General features: G+C 46.9%; 1 protein-coding gene across 2 annotated transcripts in view; it reads left to right on the top strand.

Moving 5' to 3' along the window:
• LOC139338435 (receptor-type tyrosine-protein phosphatase N2-like) overlaps positions 1-16,248 on the top strand; it is a 174,030-nt gene that overhangs the window by 122,679 nt on the left and 35,103 nt on the right. For both annotated transcript variants that reach the window (XM_070973425.1, XM_070973426.1), the window contains exons 13-14: positions 5,516-5,728; positions 14,184-14,381. In XM_070973425.1, the coding sequence (XP_070829526.1) occupies positions 5,516-5,728; positions 14,184-14,381 (411 nt within the window). The remainder of the gene's footprint in view (positions 1-5,515; positions 5,729-14,183; positions 14,382-16,248) is intronic.

Raw genomic sequence — 16,248 nt, 5'->3', positions numbered from 1 at the left:
AGAACGAGGAGGAGGAGGAGAGGAGGCTGGGAACTTTCTTTTTTTCTTTTTTTTCAAAGGAGAGAAAGGGGATGACGGGAGGTGACGAAACTCCCTCTCTTTCCCACTCTCTCACTCTCTCCTCCACCTCCTCCTCCTCCTCCGCCGGTGTGGTGCTGTCTCTGAGTCGGAGGTGTCGGTGCAGCCGGACTGGAATGGGAAATAGACGCGGGAGGAGGTGTCTGTTGCATCACCTCACCATGGATTTTTGGTAGGACTCAGTTCTTCTTCATGTTCATGCGATGTGGTTTCCTTTATAACCTTCTGCTGTTCAGTTTTCCTGACATTTGTCCCAGAAATCTTTGCGAAATGCCAAAGACGATGAGTCCGTCCTGCTGTTGCTCTCTCCGTCATTCATCCCTCTGTTGGATGGTGGACTTCTGCACATTTCACTCTCTTATCTTTCATTTTCATTCAGATTATGCTTGCTGCACATGTAGTTAGAGCTTTTCGCGTCTCCTAAACACTCAGCAAATTACAGAAATCGATTAGCCTCACCCGAAAGTACACGTTTCGAGGTGAGCGCGCGATGGGAGTATCCGTGGAGTTCAGACGCTGATTGACGGCGCGCCCTGGTCGAGGGGCTTCATGCAGCTGCATCTCACCGTAACACTGTAATAACATTTCATTTAATGGGATTTGCTGCTGTTTTAATTTGCTCCAGCTGCGGCTTCGCACCGCTGGAGTGCAAACTTCAAATCACGTTGTGCATTTTCTTTTTCTTTTTTTTTAATGTTGCAAGCGATATTCAACTTGGAGGAGTATCCTAATTTGTATGCTGTGTGTGACATCGCTGAGAAATTGACTCACACTGTTCTGTCTGGCAGAGATTTGAGGCATTTAAAGTGAAATTAATGGTGTTTCTGTCAGATTGGAAAATAAAATGTCCGTATTGGCAGGATGGATTTTAGCACTGTGTCATGTTGTTGGTGGGGGCTGTTTTTGTGCAAAATGTGTGTGTGTGGACTTTTGCTTCAGTGCATGTGTGCACACAGTAGTGCAAGTATGTACAGTGTTTGGGTGTGGGTGTGGGTGTGTGTGTGGGGGGGGGGTGGGGGGTGCAAAATGACATGCAAGTGTGTGTAAGTGTGCACCTGCAGATGCAAGTGTGTGTCAAATGTAAAATCCCTCTGCATGTCAGAATGTGTGTATGTGCACACAGCTACTTACTCACATGTGCGGCCGTGTGTGTGTGTGTGTGTGTGTGTGTGCGTGTGTGTGTTTGCTGAAAGGTTTTGTTAAAACCCCGGCTGAACTTTTTCAAAGGCGCGGGATGAATCAGAGGTGAGGGACACATCTTTGTTTCCTCCAGCGGTCGTCGTGGAGGAAAACAATAGCCGGCCGCCGCTCTCCCTCTGACCTTTTTTCACCCGTCCTGAATAAGCCGGAGCCGTGCAAATCCATCTGCCTTTTGTCTATGGGAGCCTGGCTAATCCACACCCCCCTTCACACACATATACACCCTGTCACACACACACACGCACACACACCAATCAGGAGACCTAACCCCTCCACAGACCTCCATCTCAAATCCAGATACCAAACGCCGCACACACGTCCGTCACAGGCGTGATACACTCGTTGAGGCTGATTTAATTTTAAGTTCTTAATTGATTTTAACATTTTCTTCAGCTGTGAAGCAGATTATTGTAAGCAGATGAATTGAAATGCTACCTACACATCACACCGAGTGCTGATAGAGCTGGTGGAAGGGGAGCCGGTTTCAGTGCAATCAGAAATTCACCCGAGGAGGAATAAAAACCCGAAATCTTCTGTAATGATACGTTTCTTTTCCCTCTCTCTCTGAGGCTTTTTATTCTTTTCCCTCCTGCTCAAAGACGCCTGTCTGTCTGCAGGGAGTGTGTCTGATATTTGCTGAAAAGGGCTGAACCCAGCAGCGTATACAGCCAGCCAGCCACAGTCCTTGACGGGCTGCGTTAATGCTTTTCAGAAATACTCGGCGAGGAGGAGCCGCGCACTGTATGTCAAATCACGTTTGCCTATGTGAAATGAAAAATTTGCAAGTACAATGGCGTTTGCTGGGGCAGATGGACAATAGAGGTGGAGGCATGAAAGGAGCTCCCTTCTCCCTTCTGCCTTTGGGGAGACAATATTTTCTTTCATTTTCCGCCACTCGCCCAACCAGACTTGATCGAAATGTCTGATTTTCCTCCAGAAACAAACAGGATATTTTTTTTCCTGCGTCATATGATTAAAAAAATTGAGCCAGGATTGGTCCAGATTGAAGTCTGGAGTGCTGTTTGAGTCTGGCCGCTTTCCTTTTAGCCACCAAGTAACGCTGATTATTGCCATAGACTACTCCTTTTTTCCATTCGTACCATCAGAGCAGCAGCACGAAGGTTAAATTCCCTTTAATTTCTGCTGCGGTTCACCTTAGCGCTCACAGCTTTCTACATCAACATGTCATTTAATTGAAAGTGTTAAGCCACAGGAGGGAGAGTCAAGAAAGGCCTCAGAGCTGCAGAGCGGTGCCGATAACCTCTTATTATCAGAAACAGAGCGGAGGTGTCGCACGTCTGACAGGCGTAATAATATATGCAGATACAGGTATTCAGCACTTTGCTCAGTGTTTCTAAGCGTTCGCCGTCCTGCTGCGTTGCTGGAAAGGTTGCACAGTCCTCTGCGCCATGATGGCTGCACGCACCGGCTCGCGTGTGAACCTCCCATCCCGAGCAAACATTTGATTTTCAATCATTGCAAATTTCTGCTACGTCTGCCTCTGCGGCGCGGGCGGAACGGCCGCTCGTTTTTCACCGCCGCGAGCCAACAAGTCACACACAAGTCCCCGAGTCTCACGCTCAGCGACACACACTCCTCCACCCCTCTGCTGTTGCTAACAACTGCAACCAAACTTGATTAAGCAGGTGGGGTCGGGCTACATTTATTTGAATCAATAGACAGACATGTGAGGCGGCCATGATAAAGAGAGGTGGTGGTGTGTGTGTGTGTGTGTGTGGGGGGGGGGGTCAGTGCTTTGGAAACGCCAGCATCTGTCCCGTGAAAGATGACTGAGCTGTTACAGTTAAAGCCTTGAATTATGGGCCATTACTAGCCGAGCAAGATGCAATCCCTCTCCATGAAAGTTAATTTGACAAAACAATGAGACGACTCAGGGAGCGAAATGACAAATGAAGTTATTTGATCCGTGGTGGGAAAAAAAAAAACAAAAAAAAAATACATTTTGCAAAAGATGATTGCAGTGGGAGCATGTGGAATCAGCAGTAATGCGTTATTAACGGCCGCGCCGAGCCCGCGACGCGTGCAGCTACTTTTGTTTAGGATGCTTCCTTAACGGCTGATATTTTTCTTTCACATCGAGACGCCATTAATAAAAAAAACATCTAAAACACACAAGGCAAAATCAGTTTCATCTGCTTTTACGGATGTCCGTTGCAATATTAAAAGCCGCCGCCATGCAAACCCAACATGAACAGAACCCCTGCGTTCTGTTTATGACTGATTCATGAACAGCCTCGGCGGCGGCTCGCGGCTGCTGGCGGATGAATCTTTTATACGTGCTGCACTTCAGAGCTGAATTTCTCACATTTTTTTTGTTCCGCTTTATTATTATATTTCTTCCCGAGCATTGAGAGGACGGCCTTTAGTGCAGAGACGCCCACTGTTTCCTTTCAGGGCCGTCACATTACTATGCAACCAGCTTTTACAGTACGGCTCAGAGCTCCCCAAGCAAATTGGACGCCCAACAAAGCATCGGACAACTGTTGTCCCCCATTGTGGGTCTTTCTGCAGGCGCTCTTTATCAGGTGCTGAATGCAGAAGCGGCAATGAATGAAATCATAGGGGGTGGGGTGGCGAGGGGGGCATCGTCGAGTGGTGATGGTGGTGGGTGGGTGGGTGAGGGGGGTCACTCCCTGAAACCTCACAAGAATTCCAGAACAATCCGTGTGCGGGGTAGAGCGGTCCTTTTCCCACCTCCCAGGGTTTGGGGGTCTCTGAGCGCTGACAGGCAGGCAGGAGGGGATTCGACGAGGCTAGCCCCCTCTCTCCCTTTCAAAGCCCCCCTTCCATTAACTCACCGCACCGCACCTCGCCTAATCTCTGTGACCTCTACCACTGAGGGACAGGGATTTCTTTACCCCCCCTCCTTTTTTTTCCACCCTCGAGATGAGCCCGCTGCCACTCTGCGAGGTCGAGAGCACCTTTTTTCAAACACTGCTAAAATAATGCCAAAGGAGCTGAACATGCAGCAGAAAACAGCTAGCAGGGCAAGCTAATGACGAGCCACAGCGAGCCTTTACATTTCTGCACCAGTAAAAGGAGGAAATTCGTCTTTCACTGCGCTGCAAGGATGTGAAAAACACTTCACAGCTTCTTTTTTTTTGCTATTGATTTCTTTTGATAATTCTTTGTCAGGAAGAACTGTGGGCCTCGTCATTGGCAGTGCAATTTGTAGCTCTTCTCTTTTGGTTCTTGCCTCGCTCTTTGTTGTCAAGATCATTACGCAGTGTGTAATAATGGGGAATAATGCCGGCTATTGTTAACTCTTAGCAGTCAGGTAAAACGCAACAGGCCCATTATCTGCAGCTCGCTGGTGTCTGGAAATGAGCAGCGTTTGGAGCTGCAGCTCACTCACTTTCCTCACTCACATCACTGCTGTGGTGGTTTTTACACACACCGAGCAGCTCAAACAGAGATTTTGTCGTACAGTATGCGTCCATTGTGTTATCTCAAGCAGCAGACTGCGTGAAAAGAAATCTTTCATCTCCAGTTGTTCGCCGAAGGATCTGGTTCTCACGCGCCGCCGAGGTCGACGCCGGCGAGGCGCTTCCTCAAGACGGCAGAGCGCGTGCTCCGTCCGCTCGCAGTGGCGGGAGATTCCTCCTGTGCAGCGAACGGCGTGTTAGCCGTCTGGGCACATACACAACGCTTTGCTGAACAGGAGTTTATGCATTCTATGCACTCCTGGGCACAGATGGTGGAACAAATGCTTGTGATTATACTTTTTATCGAGCACAGTGATATGCATATTTATGTCTTTCCACAAAAGGAAAGAAGGAACCATGTGATTTACACTTCCATCCACTGATGTGGAATCAAACATTTTGGGGGAAAATTCATCGGAGGGAGAAGTAATTAAGGCTTTTATGGGGGTTCAGATAGATTACCGTCAGATGAAGGTTTGCAGTGCGACGTGTTTTTTGGGCCGTGTGGTGGAAGCTTTAATCCAGTCAGTGCCAGGAAGCTGTGAGTCTTGTTCCAATCAAACACCACCAGATGATGGTGCACATTAGCTCCTCTTGATCAATAAAATCAGGTGGTGATCACTTTCAGATGCCTTCTTTTACAGTTTATTTTAGGAGCATATTTTTGGCGCGATGAATCAGAACAGACTCATCACACCTATCGAGCTGCACCGGGAGCCGCTCACCTCAGAGAGAAATAATATCAGAAACATGTTATCAAGCCTTTTTTTCTGCTCTTTTGTGGCCTGCAGGGAAGTCAGATCAACCAGATCCCCACCAAGTACAGCCAGGCCGAGTCCACCAAGTTCCTCGTCCTCACTGTGGTGTCCATCCTGTGCATCGTCGGCGTTCTGCTGGCCTCCACCGTGGTGTACTGCCTCCGCCACCGCTCCCACCACAAGCTCAAGGAGAAGCTCACCAATCTGGGAACAGACACGAGCAGCGATGCTACCGCCACCTATCAGGTAGGAGGTGCTACTGCGCCGTCAGTGGCTTTGTTTGATGTTTTTAGAAACGGGGAAAAGGATGCAGGATGGTGAGAAACAGCTTCAAACGATGTCTGTTTTGTGGATTTTTAGACGGAAATGAAAAATCAAACCTAATTTGTCAAAGCAGAAACGTGTTTTTCTGCTAAACTATCCTGATAATCATCTGACATGTATAACATGCTTCATAAAAATCAGGCAGAACTGATTATTGATTAATTTGTGTCTTATTAAATCTCCATGTTTTTCATTTCTGTTCTAAATTTGCATTTTTTTTTCCTGTGAATGTGTAAAACTGAACACACTGAGTCTCAGATTTGTGAAGATGCCTTTAGTTTAAGTGCCAAACTTTTACTTCGGGACTGGTGGTGGGCTGAAAATGAAGGAAACCCTTCACTCAGTCTCCACCCAAACGGACCTCAGTGGTAGTTTTTCTTTATACCATCGTGTTCCTGGATTGATGCTGAGCTGTGATTGCTGACTGAGCTGTAATTTGTTGTTCGAGACGTGAAGCGATATCACCAATCCAACAGGTTTTCCACCTCGAGTCATTTCCATTCCCCCCTCTGCTTGCTGTAATTATCCTTTGGCTGGGATAGCGGGGTGCGAAATTTAATTTACAGAATCCAATATTAAGTGGCTTTTTGAGCAAAGAATTAGATTGAGATTTTTCCCGTCTCTCTCCCTGACCTTTTCCCCACCATGTTTTTAAATGAGAGTGGTCCTGTGAGCATTGATTTTATAATGAGCCCAGCCCATCCCCTAAGTGCTTACACTTTATGCTCTTCTCCGGGGATTTTCAACTCCTGAAATAGACTGTGCCGCCGCGGTAGAGGTTTACCTCCTCACCTGGGAGTTGTAGAGATTCATAATGTACATTTTTTGCATAAAGATGTATTGTGAGGAAGAAGATCGAGGCTGAAACGCGAGTGCCGCTTCACAGGATTTAAAGACTGAAGTCTGACATTCAGCATGTCCAATGACGGCCTGACATTTCGGCTCCACACCTTCGTCTGTCTACATAAAATATTTGCTTTTCCTCAGTGTGAGAAACTTATCTTCACGCTTACTTGCCTCCGAGATTCACTTTAAGCCTCTAATTGGAAAATGCTAATTAGAATTCACACGTAGGACTGTGTTTACGCATTATTTATCTGATTAATAGCTAACGAAAACGCCCGTGTTGCTCATTCTTGGGAGGTTTGCTCGGCTCGGCTCTGCTCTGCTTGCGCTCCCGAAGCTCTTCCAGCTGATTCTCTCTCCTCTGTCGTCTTTATCGAGTCTCGACAGCGAGCCGCCGTCATCCTCAGTGAAAGACCTCAGTGTTCAGCTCCCATCTTAGCCGTGTAAGCCTCGTCTCTTTGTCAGCGCTGCTGTGTTGAGGGGTTCCCTGGGCTGGATTCTGCGTGTGTGCGTGTGTGTGCATGTATGTGTGTGCGTGCGTGCGTGCGTGTGTGTGTGTGCGTGCGCAGTCTCTGGGGCTACATGCAATTAAAGCAGACAGGAAGCGGCAGGCTGCCTGACGGTTTACTACTGCGGCTCCTTCATGCTGGCTGTCAAACATGCACGCTCACACACGGGTGTACACACACAGACATGCACAAACACACACGTATACGCATGAACACACTCACCAGCTACTGCATGTTAATGATTCTTGCCCTTGGCGCGTTTGTTTGAGGCCTCACTTCACACACTCGCACGCTTCTATCCTCCCGTTCACGTCACCGCGCCGCCAGCTCCCTCCACCTTCGGCTCCCCGCTCCTCCGCTTGTCAATCACACGGTCCCGGTGAAACCGCGACATGGGATTGGCCGACGCTGACAAAGGAGACGCTGATTGACAGGCGTCGACAGAGGAGCGCGCACCGTGTCTGAGCGCCGGGCGGGGAGATGGTGGATGATGCTCGTCAGTCAGTCAGTCAGTCCCTGGATTACTCCGCAGAGTCTACAGCGTCGCCTTCAGTTTATCTTCACATCTGATTCAAACTTTTATCTGCTCCTGAAAGTCTTCCCTTTTTCCTCGAAGTAGAAGAAACTGTCCGCCAGCAGGCTGAGATCATTGCTCTTGATTGCCGTGGAACTCAACTTTTTGCACGGATTTTCCACAAATCAGGAGATATCATCTCGAAGCGACATCATCTTATTTAAAGATATCATCACCGGCACCGTGAAATCTCAGGAAACGTGAGAAATGCCGTGGAATCGAGCGGAGATATCTCAGCGTTTTTGCATATTTTGTCAAGTTTATAACACACAAGACAAGATTAAATGACTTGCTGAAATATTTGTCAGTGTAATATAATATTCGCCTGCCTCACACTGCGCCTGTTTTCTCTCTCTCTGTTTCAATTTGATTTGAAGGACCTCCACAGCACGATCACGTTATCTTTACACTGCCGAAGAATACATTTAAAACACATTTCCAGTACGTCTGTTTCCTGCCTTCTTCAGTTTTTCTCTCTAGCAGTAAAAATGGGACTTGTACAGTGGATGTCAGTGTTCATCCAAGATGCTCCCATATCCCACCGAGACAAACGTTAAATTGAACGAAAATTCTCACAAAACCAGGATTTTTCTTCCTTTTCGTCCACGTTGGTTCTGCTGTGACTAAACAGCTTCGCTTCGTATCTGACAGAGGCTGGTTGAGTCTTTAAAAGTGCTTCGACTGCTTTCATTAAAACACAGCGATGAAGGAAAGAGTAGCAAACATGCTGATGATGTGTTTTGACATTAAAACAATTTTAAGTGTCAGCGGCTCATTTGTGTTTACTTTCATCTCCTAATTGAGCTTTAGTTTTCTTCATGAGCTGAAGTCTCTCGCTTGTGGTTTTAGTGGATTTGTTTCTGGCAGATAAATGGTCACATTTAAATCTGTTTATTATCACAGTTTAGATCTGTTCATTATCACAGTTTAAATCTGTTCATTATCACAGTTTAGATCTGTTCATTATCACAGTTTAGATCTGTTCATTATCACAGTTTAGATCTGTTCATTATCACAGTTTAGATCTGTTTATTACGGGCATAAAGGCTTCAGTCCAGACGTGTTGTCCCACACTCCTTCAGCCCCTCAGCGTCTTGTCGCCCCCCTCCCTCGCCTCCACCATATTGTATCATGTTCCCCTTTTATTTGTTTGTTTGTTCGAGGGCTCGGGTGAAGGCCCCTGCATTTGTTTTGGTCAGAAGGGCATGTAAACAGAGGTGCCCCCGAGGGCCCGACGGGCCCTGCTGACACGCCCCGACCCCCAAACCCGTCTCCCTCCCCATTAGGAGGCTTTCATAAAGAGGGGGTGCTCCGGGTGGCACGCGCCTCCCGTCACCGACGCCCGCCGTCGCCCCGGGGTGATGCATGATTCGAGATGGTCATGTGGCACCAAGCGGATTCCCTGGCATGACGCCCATGAGAGGGGGTTGATGGGGCTTTTCTTTTAACCTTTCTTCATGCAGGGGGGCTTGATGAGGCACAAGCACTCTGTTAGAGCACCGATCACACAAAGTAAAGCTCCACATCTCTAAAGTCACACAGCAGCTGTTCGTATTTGTTTTCTCGTACCTTCGTCGTGTTCATCGATTCCCTTTCTGTTGTCTTTGTGTCGGAGCTTTTATTTAAAGAAAATTATCTTCAGGACGTTGGTTGGAAATGCGTGATAGTCTCCTTGAATCAACTGTCCCATCAGTCAGCAGCGATGGAGCCTCATACGAGAGCTTAATTGTCATTTTAGGTTTCAGTTATTCAGATGACGAGCTGATCTGCAGCATACCAATGGCTCCGCTGCTAAAAGTCGCTTTAAAAAATCCACTTTTTCAAACGCCGCCATCAATTTTAAGATTGATTTTCTACCTCCCAGACAGACATTCGTTTTCATTAATTTCAGTTGTTTTTAAAATCAATTTGAGAAGACCTAAAGCTTGCTAGCAATCCATCATGGCGAACGTTTATCTGCCTTTATTTATCGTCATGCAGTTGCGGGGATGGATGGACAAACCTTAGATTTAAAACCTGACAAAGTGCATTTCAGTCACGAGCTGTCAGAAAGATGAATCCAGAAGATGGAAAAATAAGCTGATGTGGACGTCCTGGAAGGGATCATTTTCTCATCTGTTGCATTCAAATGTCTGTTTGGCGGGACTGTTGGATGTCCTTAAACGCACCACCGAGTTTCCCAAATGGTCTCTGCATGCTCCTGCAACAATAATACTTGAAATTAAAACAAGGTTTTAATACAATACTGACATGAACTGAAAGCAGCAGTTCACAGGAAGGAAGAAAATAAGTTGAATTAAAGACGATGGAGGACGTTGTCACGGTGCGTTCACAGGCATCTGTTAAACTGCGCAGGAGACTGGAAGTGTTTGCCGTTGGTCTCTTCGGGAGTCCATCATTAACTGCATAAATTCACAAATAAAAGGAAATGCTGAGACAAAGCTGGAGAACGCACGCAGACTCTCACCCAGATCATAAACCGCCGTGATGAACGTGCCGCGTCTCACCTGATGAAGTGCGTCCTGCTGGAAATCAATACACTGTAAATAAAGACGCTCGTGTTCGTGTGGACGCCGCCCTGGGAGGGACTTCACAGACGCTGTAAATTTGTGCTGTTTAGACTCTAAACCTGTCCCGGGTTATATTGTTGCTTCAAATTTTTGCCTTTTTGTCCTCTAATTGGCTCTCAGGGGGAAGCCATTTTGAATCAGTTTTAATTACATCATAAAAGAATTTGCTGCTGCGGCAAAGTTCACCGTGTGGGCTCGTTGAAATATGAATGCTGTTGATCACCCCCCCCCCCCATCCCCCACCCCCGACGAGGCAGAGGCTTGTGCTGATTGGGCTCCATGTTGTGAGGTGAGGACAAACTGGTGTCTTTAACAGCCAGGAGGGCTAAACCAATTTATGGGGCCAATATTTGGCTTTTATTAAACACCAGAAATTGGCCGGTTAGTGTGATCTACCTCATCGTGGAAACTCCTCACCTGACTGCAGCAATAGTCTGTGACGCACGCCGTGACATTTAATCTTCTTTACCCAGAGCACGCGAAGCCACTTTTAACGAACGATGCTTCAGCTGCTTTTCCCTCCTGGTCTGACGAGACTTCGAAAGAGTTAAATCCTTGAAAGTTTTGGAGTAAACGTGATCAAACACAAAGGTGAACAATGGGATAAAATGTCAGATGTTTGCAGCTTTAACTCAAGAAGAATATTGGACATATGAGCTAAAAACAGCCCATAATGTGATCAATGCTATTTACTAAGTAAGGCTTAATATACATTAAACCAAAAAAACAGGGCACTCGGTCAATCAAGGTCCTAATGCAAAGCTTCATATACATTAAACAAACTGTCATGCATGTAGCCATTACTGTAATCAATCATTAAAAATGGTTTTAAGAAGAAGCACAGTTGAGAATGATAAATCCGTTTAGCCTCCAACTATCAATCGAACGTTTGCATAAATTAAAGGGGAGTGTTGCTTCATCGTGTCTGCAGTGAACAGGCAGTTCAGGTGAACTGCAGTAAGAATCAATCATTGTGTAATGTGATTGGATGTGAAGCGTTGGGAGCAGATCATTGCTCATTGGCCAAGCAGAAGTGAGTATTCAGCAAAGCCATGTGACGACATAAGACATTCTGAATATTGTTGCTGATGGGTGGAAACTGTTATGAACTAAAGACAGTTATTCTTAATATTGAGACATTTCTGTTCGTCCATGAATTGTTATAAGCTGACGTTGTGGAAGTGCATGGACTGAACATCCATAAAAGCTGGGTCTATAAATAAACCCCTGCAGAGTATATTTAGCTCCGGCTCGGCGCGTCCTGCCGTATAGTATCTGTCTGCGCTCTCCGCCTTCACGTGCAGCCGTGTTTGTGTTTGCCTCCCACCAGCAGCGCCGTCAGTCTCCTCGGGCCGCCGCCGGAGCGCTTTAATAATCTGCACGCATTTATGAGCCCGTGTCCGAGCTCATAGATCAGTGTCAGCGCGCCGACCTACGAGAATATCAGCCGGATCAGATACAGACTAATGAAGGCCTGCTCACATTACCTCCACCGTCAATCAAACGCGCCGCCAGTTAATCATCGGCATCTCTCTCATTAGGAAACACAGATAGCGGCAGAGATGCAGACCGGGTCTTCTGCAGCAGTCAGTGCCCTGGTTGGCTGATAGATGTGATGCATGGTTGCACGTGGAAGTTGATTCTGGAGGACGCGTTGATCGACTGATTCTCTGGTTTTCCAGACCTCTTTTTTCCATCCGGCTTGCGATGGGCAGCGATATGCAGGAGGTGCTCACGTTCAACGCTGGAAGCATTGTTTTTATGACTTCAGTCCTGTCACTAACTGCCCAGTTTCCCGTCCTGTAGCTTGAACACGTGGCCCTTCATCCTGAGATGTTTACAGAAGTTGGTGCTTGTCTGTCACTGGAACGTCTTGACAGCTCTTGGATGGATTGCCATGAAATTTGCAGCTCACATTTATTTTCCCTTCGTGATGAATTGTCGTCAGTTTTTATCCACAGCGCCATTATCCTGTCAGACTTGTAAAAAATGACATTCCCATCAGCCTCAAACTTCATGTTTTGCTGCTAATTATCATGCCAAAGCTCTGAAGTAAGATGGTGAACACGGTAAACTTTAAAGCTGCTTAACATCAGCATGTTAGCATTGTCTTTGTGAGCATGTTAGCATGCTGAGCTTAAAGCGCCTCTGTGCTGCTAGCATGGCTGCAGACTTGTTAACAAAGACTTCAAAGCTTTTGTACCAACGAGTAGTCAATGAGAAAAGGTTTAGTCTAATAGTTTCTTTTGTTTTTTAGCCTTTATTTATTTCTCCTTTTCTCATGCTTTTGATTTGTAGAGAAGTTAGTCAGTCTATCAGTGAAAAACTGGGCTTCACACGGTTGTTCCTCCCTACATTACATTTCTTTGCGCATGCTATATATTCTTTTTGTTCTTCAAAAGGGCCGATCCTTCAACATTTTTGCAAGTTATTTCAATGTTTTTTATTATACTTTGAACATTTGGAAATGTAAAATTGATTTAAAATCTCTCCATTTGCTGCAAAATTATGTCTTAACGTCACAAGTTGCTCGCAAAGTTTGGCTAAGAATAAAGCAAACATGTCGTGTAGCGCAGAGCAGCAGTCTGGATGTCAGTCTATGAAGAGGTTTTAGGACTTCCTGGCAGTCTCAGTGGCCTCTGCGGTCCCTCTCTAACACGTGTGATGAGTAAAATCATGGTTCTGCATTCAGAGCAGCACTGTCTCCTGTATGAGACGCTGCACTCGGTCACTGCGGTTCCTCTGGGGAGTTTGTAGAGACGAAGGTGTGGAGGAAAACATGGCGTCAACACGTCATTACAGTCACGTACCCTGACAGAAAAGACAGTTTGCTCAGATGTTTGAATGAAGACATATTTGCTGCTGAGACACACTTGGCGTACTTTGCCAAAACTTTCTTTACGCTCCTTATTTGTCCAGGGAAGGCGTGCTGAGCATGCACACTGTTTTGCTGGAGGCTGGCCAGCGTAACAGCGGTTGGAGGTTAACTGCCTGGTAGAAGACTTTCACTCATTTACCGTTCTTGCCCAGATGTTTGCGACCAGGCTGCAGGATTTCAGCAGGCGACTAAAACTCGCTTCTCCTCCCTTTACTCTTGTGCTTTGAGCATAACAAAGCAAGTCTGTCGTGAAAGTTTTATTCTGTGAAGGTGATGTCATACTCTGCTGCCTGGATTCAACCCTCACCCTAACATTTACTCATTAAGCAAATAGCCACATTTTTTCTTTTGTGTTTTTCAGCATGTGAGCGCTCAGGTGCAGAAGGAGAGCCTAAATAATGAGGATAATCATGAATAAGCAGAATAAAATGTCTTGACACGACATGATGATGATTATGGTTGTGCATGGACCATAACAGTAGTTTTGGACTGTGCCTTCCTGACATCCCATCACAGGTGGTTTTGCACCAAATCGCACCTTAAACCACGACTGTGTGAGCGACCCGACCCTGACTGTGACCTCAGCGTGCGAGGGTCCCGCAGAGGTTTAAAAGCCTACGACTTCCCATTCGTCGGTAGAACTAATGAGGCTCATCGCTCGAGCAGTAAATCACTGTCAACACGACCCCACAGCTGAAAATAATTTAGCGTTGAGTCGAGCTTGCAGAGACAATGTGATAAAATGAAAAGTTTTATTTGCAGCTCGTGATTTATCGTGGCGTGTTTTGCATTTTAAACCAGGGTCACCTGAGGCAGGCACAGCTCACCTGAGTCTTCTGTGCGTTTACAGGTTGCAGCATCGAGCCAGGCGACATGCGAGGGTTTGATCCTGGTTACGTGCTTCAGATTAAACTGTCCATCAAACCTTTTGAGTTATGTCATGTTACGACGCAGCTGCATGACAGCAGCGACTGATCTGTCCCCGCCTTCCCTCCCGCAGGAGCTCTGTCGGCAGCGGATGGCGGTCAAACCTCCAACGGAGCGCCCGGAGCCCATCTCCTCCAGGATCAACAGCGTGTCGTCTCAGTTCAGCGACGGCGGTCAAGCGGTCAGCCCGTCGGCTCGCAGCAGCATCTCCTCCTGGAGCGAAGAGCCTGCCCACTCGAACATGGACATCTCCACCGGTCACATGATCCTGGTGAGTTTCCTGTTGGGTCAGTCATGCAGTAGCCCTGCTGAGGGCATCAGTTTAAATGTGCATGATGTCGGTGACGTTAGAAACCTGTGATGGCTCTGAAGGACACTTTTGACTGATGTTAACGTGTAAATCTAGTCCACCCACCTCCCATACTGCACATCAGAGCTGTTGAAAGTGGCTGATTAAAATTCAGACCCCGACTTAATTAAATGCCAGCAAAGGAAAGCACATTTTGGAGAAAGGTCTCACTGGCCTGACTGGGTTCATCCAAGCCTGGTTCCAGATCTCTCCCTCATCTCCTGTTTTCAGATTGAAGGTCTTTCATTGAGCTCATTGACGGCTGTCACAACCCAGCCAATCAGAGCTGTTTAGGGCTGGAACAGCAGAAACATTGCCACGTCCATGAAAGACTGTGACAAAATGGCCACAAAAAGGGTGAATAGCATGGGTGAGACGGACGCAGCGGGTCTGAAATCAGCATATTTCTTTAATAACTGCTCCCAGGAGCCGTGACCTCCTGTGAGGTCCTGTGAGTGCCCCCCAATCCCCAACAGGAAGTGGTTCACAGGAGGTCAGACTGAATGATAACGTAAGCGATCCTGTCTGATCGGTTCGTCCTGATATCCATCGTGAGCTGAGTTTCTCTTCTTGTTTTTAAAATAAATCTATAAAAAGACGAATCACACGGCGCCGTAATGCTCCTGCTCTGACGCGATCGTTCACCATTGTGGTCATCCGTCTGTCTGTCTGTCTTTCCAAACAGCTGCCAGAGATTTCCTACGCTTCCTTCATTTTCCCTTTTATCCTAAACATCCCATCACCTGCTTCTCTTTCCCCTTTAAACCATTTATCTCTTTCAAAACCAGTGGCGCTGCGGTGCTTTTCTCCCATGTCTGTGTCACATATCACTCTTTTCTCTCTCACACACACACATTTCCTTTTCTCTCTCTCTCTCTCTCTCTCTCTCTCTCATCTTTCTCCCTGTCTTTTTTTGTTTTTCTGTACATCTCATTACACCCACCCTTTCTATAAGCAGGCTTCTTACCCTCTTCTATCCTGCAGATGAAAATCTCTATTGAACCTCGGCTGCATTCTGCCGAGCACCGTCGTAATTGCGATATATAGCTATTCACTTCAACCACCCACCACCCTCAGCACCTCCTCCTAATCCCAACCCCCCCGCCCCCGCCCCCGCCCCCGCCTATCTCTCTCCCCCTCCAATGCATTATGAAGCTGCTGGCGAGATGTGACAGAGCGGGCTTTTTGATGTGTTCAATAGACACAAAGATACTAATTACCCCTGAGATTTGCTGCAGAGTTGTGTTCTGGAGGAGTGACTCCCTCTGCAGAGAGCAGCTCCGTTGTCTTACTCGAACGCACAATCCCACTAAAGCGTTTCTTTGGCGAGCTCGCCCACGACGGGACGTGGTGCGCGCGTTTGATGCGCCGCAGTCACACGCGGATGAAAATAAATTTGAGACAGCGAGGTCTGAACTTCTTCAGGTACGTTTGCTTTGTCTTCGCCAGACTAACTCGTCGCAGCAGAGGTGGCGTCGTGTGAGAGGGATGAAATGAAGTGTTGCTTGCGTTTTGTCACGCATTCAGTCGGCGTGTGGCCCACAGTCTGGTCAGGACACGACTGAATTAGTTCGAATGTGGACACTAATATGTAAATAGTGTGAGTGAAGGAGAGAGACCAAGTGCATCTGATGCGGCCCTGATGATTAATAACAGTCTGTGTAGGCGATGCAGGTGAATGTCCCCTTCAGTGCTGACACTCCACTTAAATCCTCACCAGAGACTTCTAAGAGTCATTTTCCCACAAAACACAAGAAACTTCTCATCTAAGTGTTCAAAGTTAGACGCA

This window comes from Chaetodon trifascialis, chromosome 11, assembly GCF_039877785.1.
Source record: "Chaetodon trifascialis isolate fChaTrf1 chromosome 11, fChaTrf1.hap1, whole genome shotgun sequence".
Classification (NCBI taxonomy): domain Eukaryota; kingdom Metazoa; phylum Chordata; class Actinopteri; order Chaetodontiformes; family Chaetodontidae; genus Chaetodon; species Chaetodon trifascialis.
Note: the sequence above shows the minus strand (reverse complement) of the source record. Positions and strands in the feature narration are given on the sequence as shown.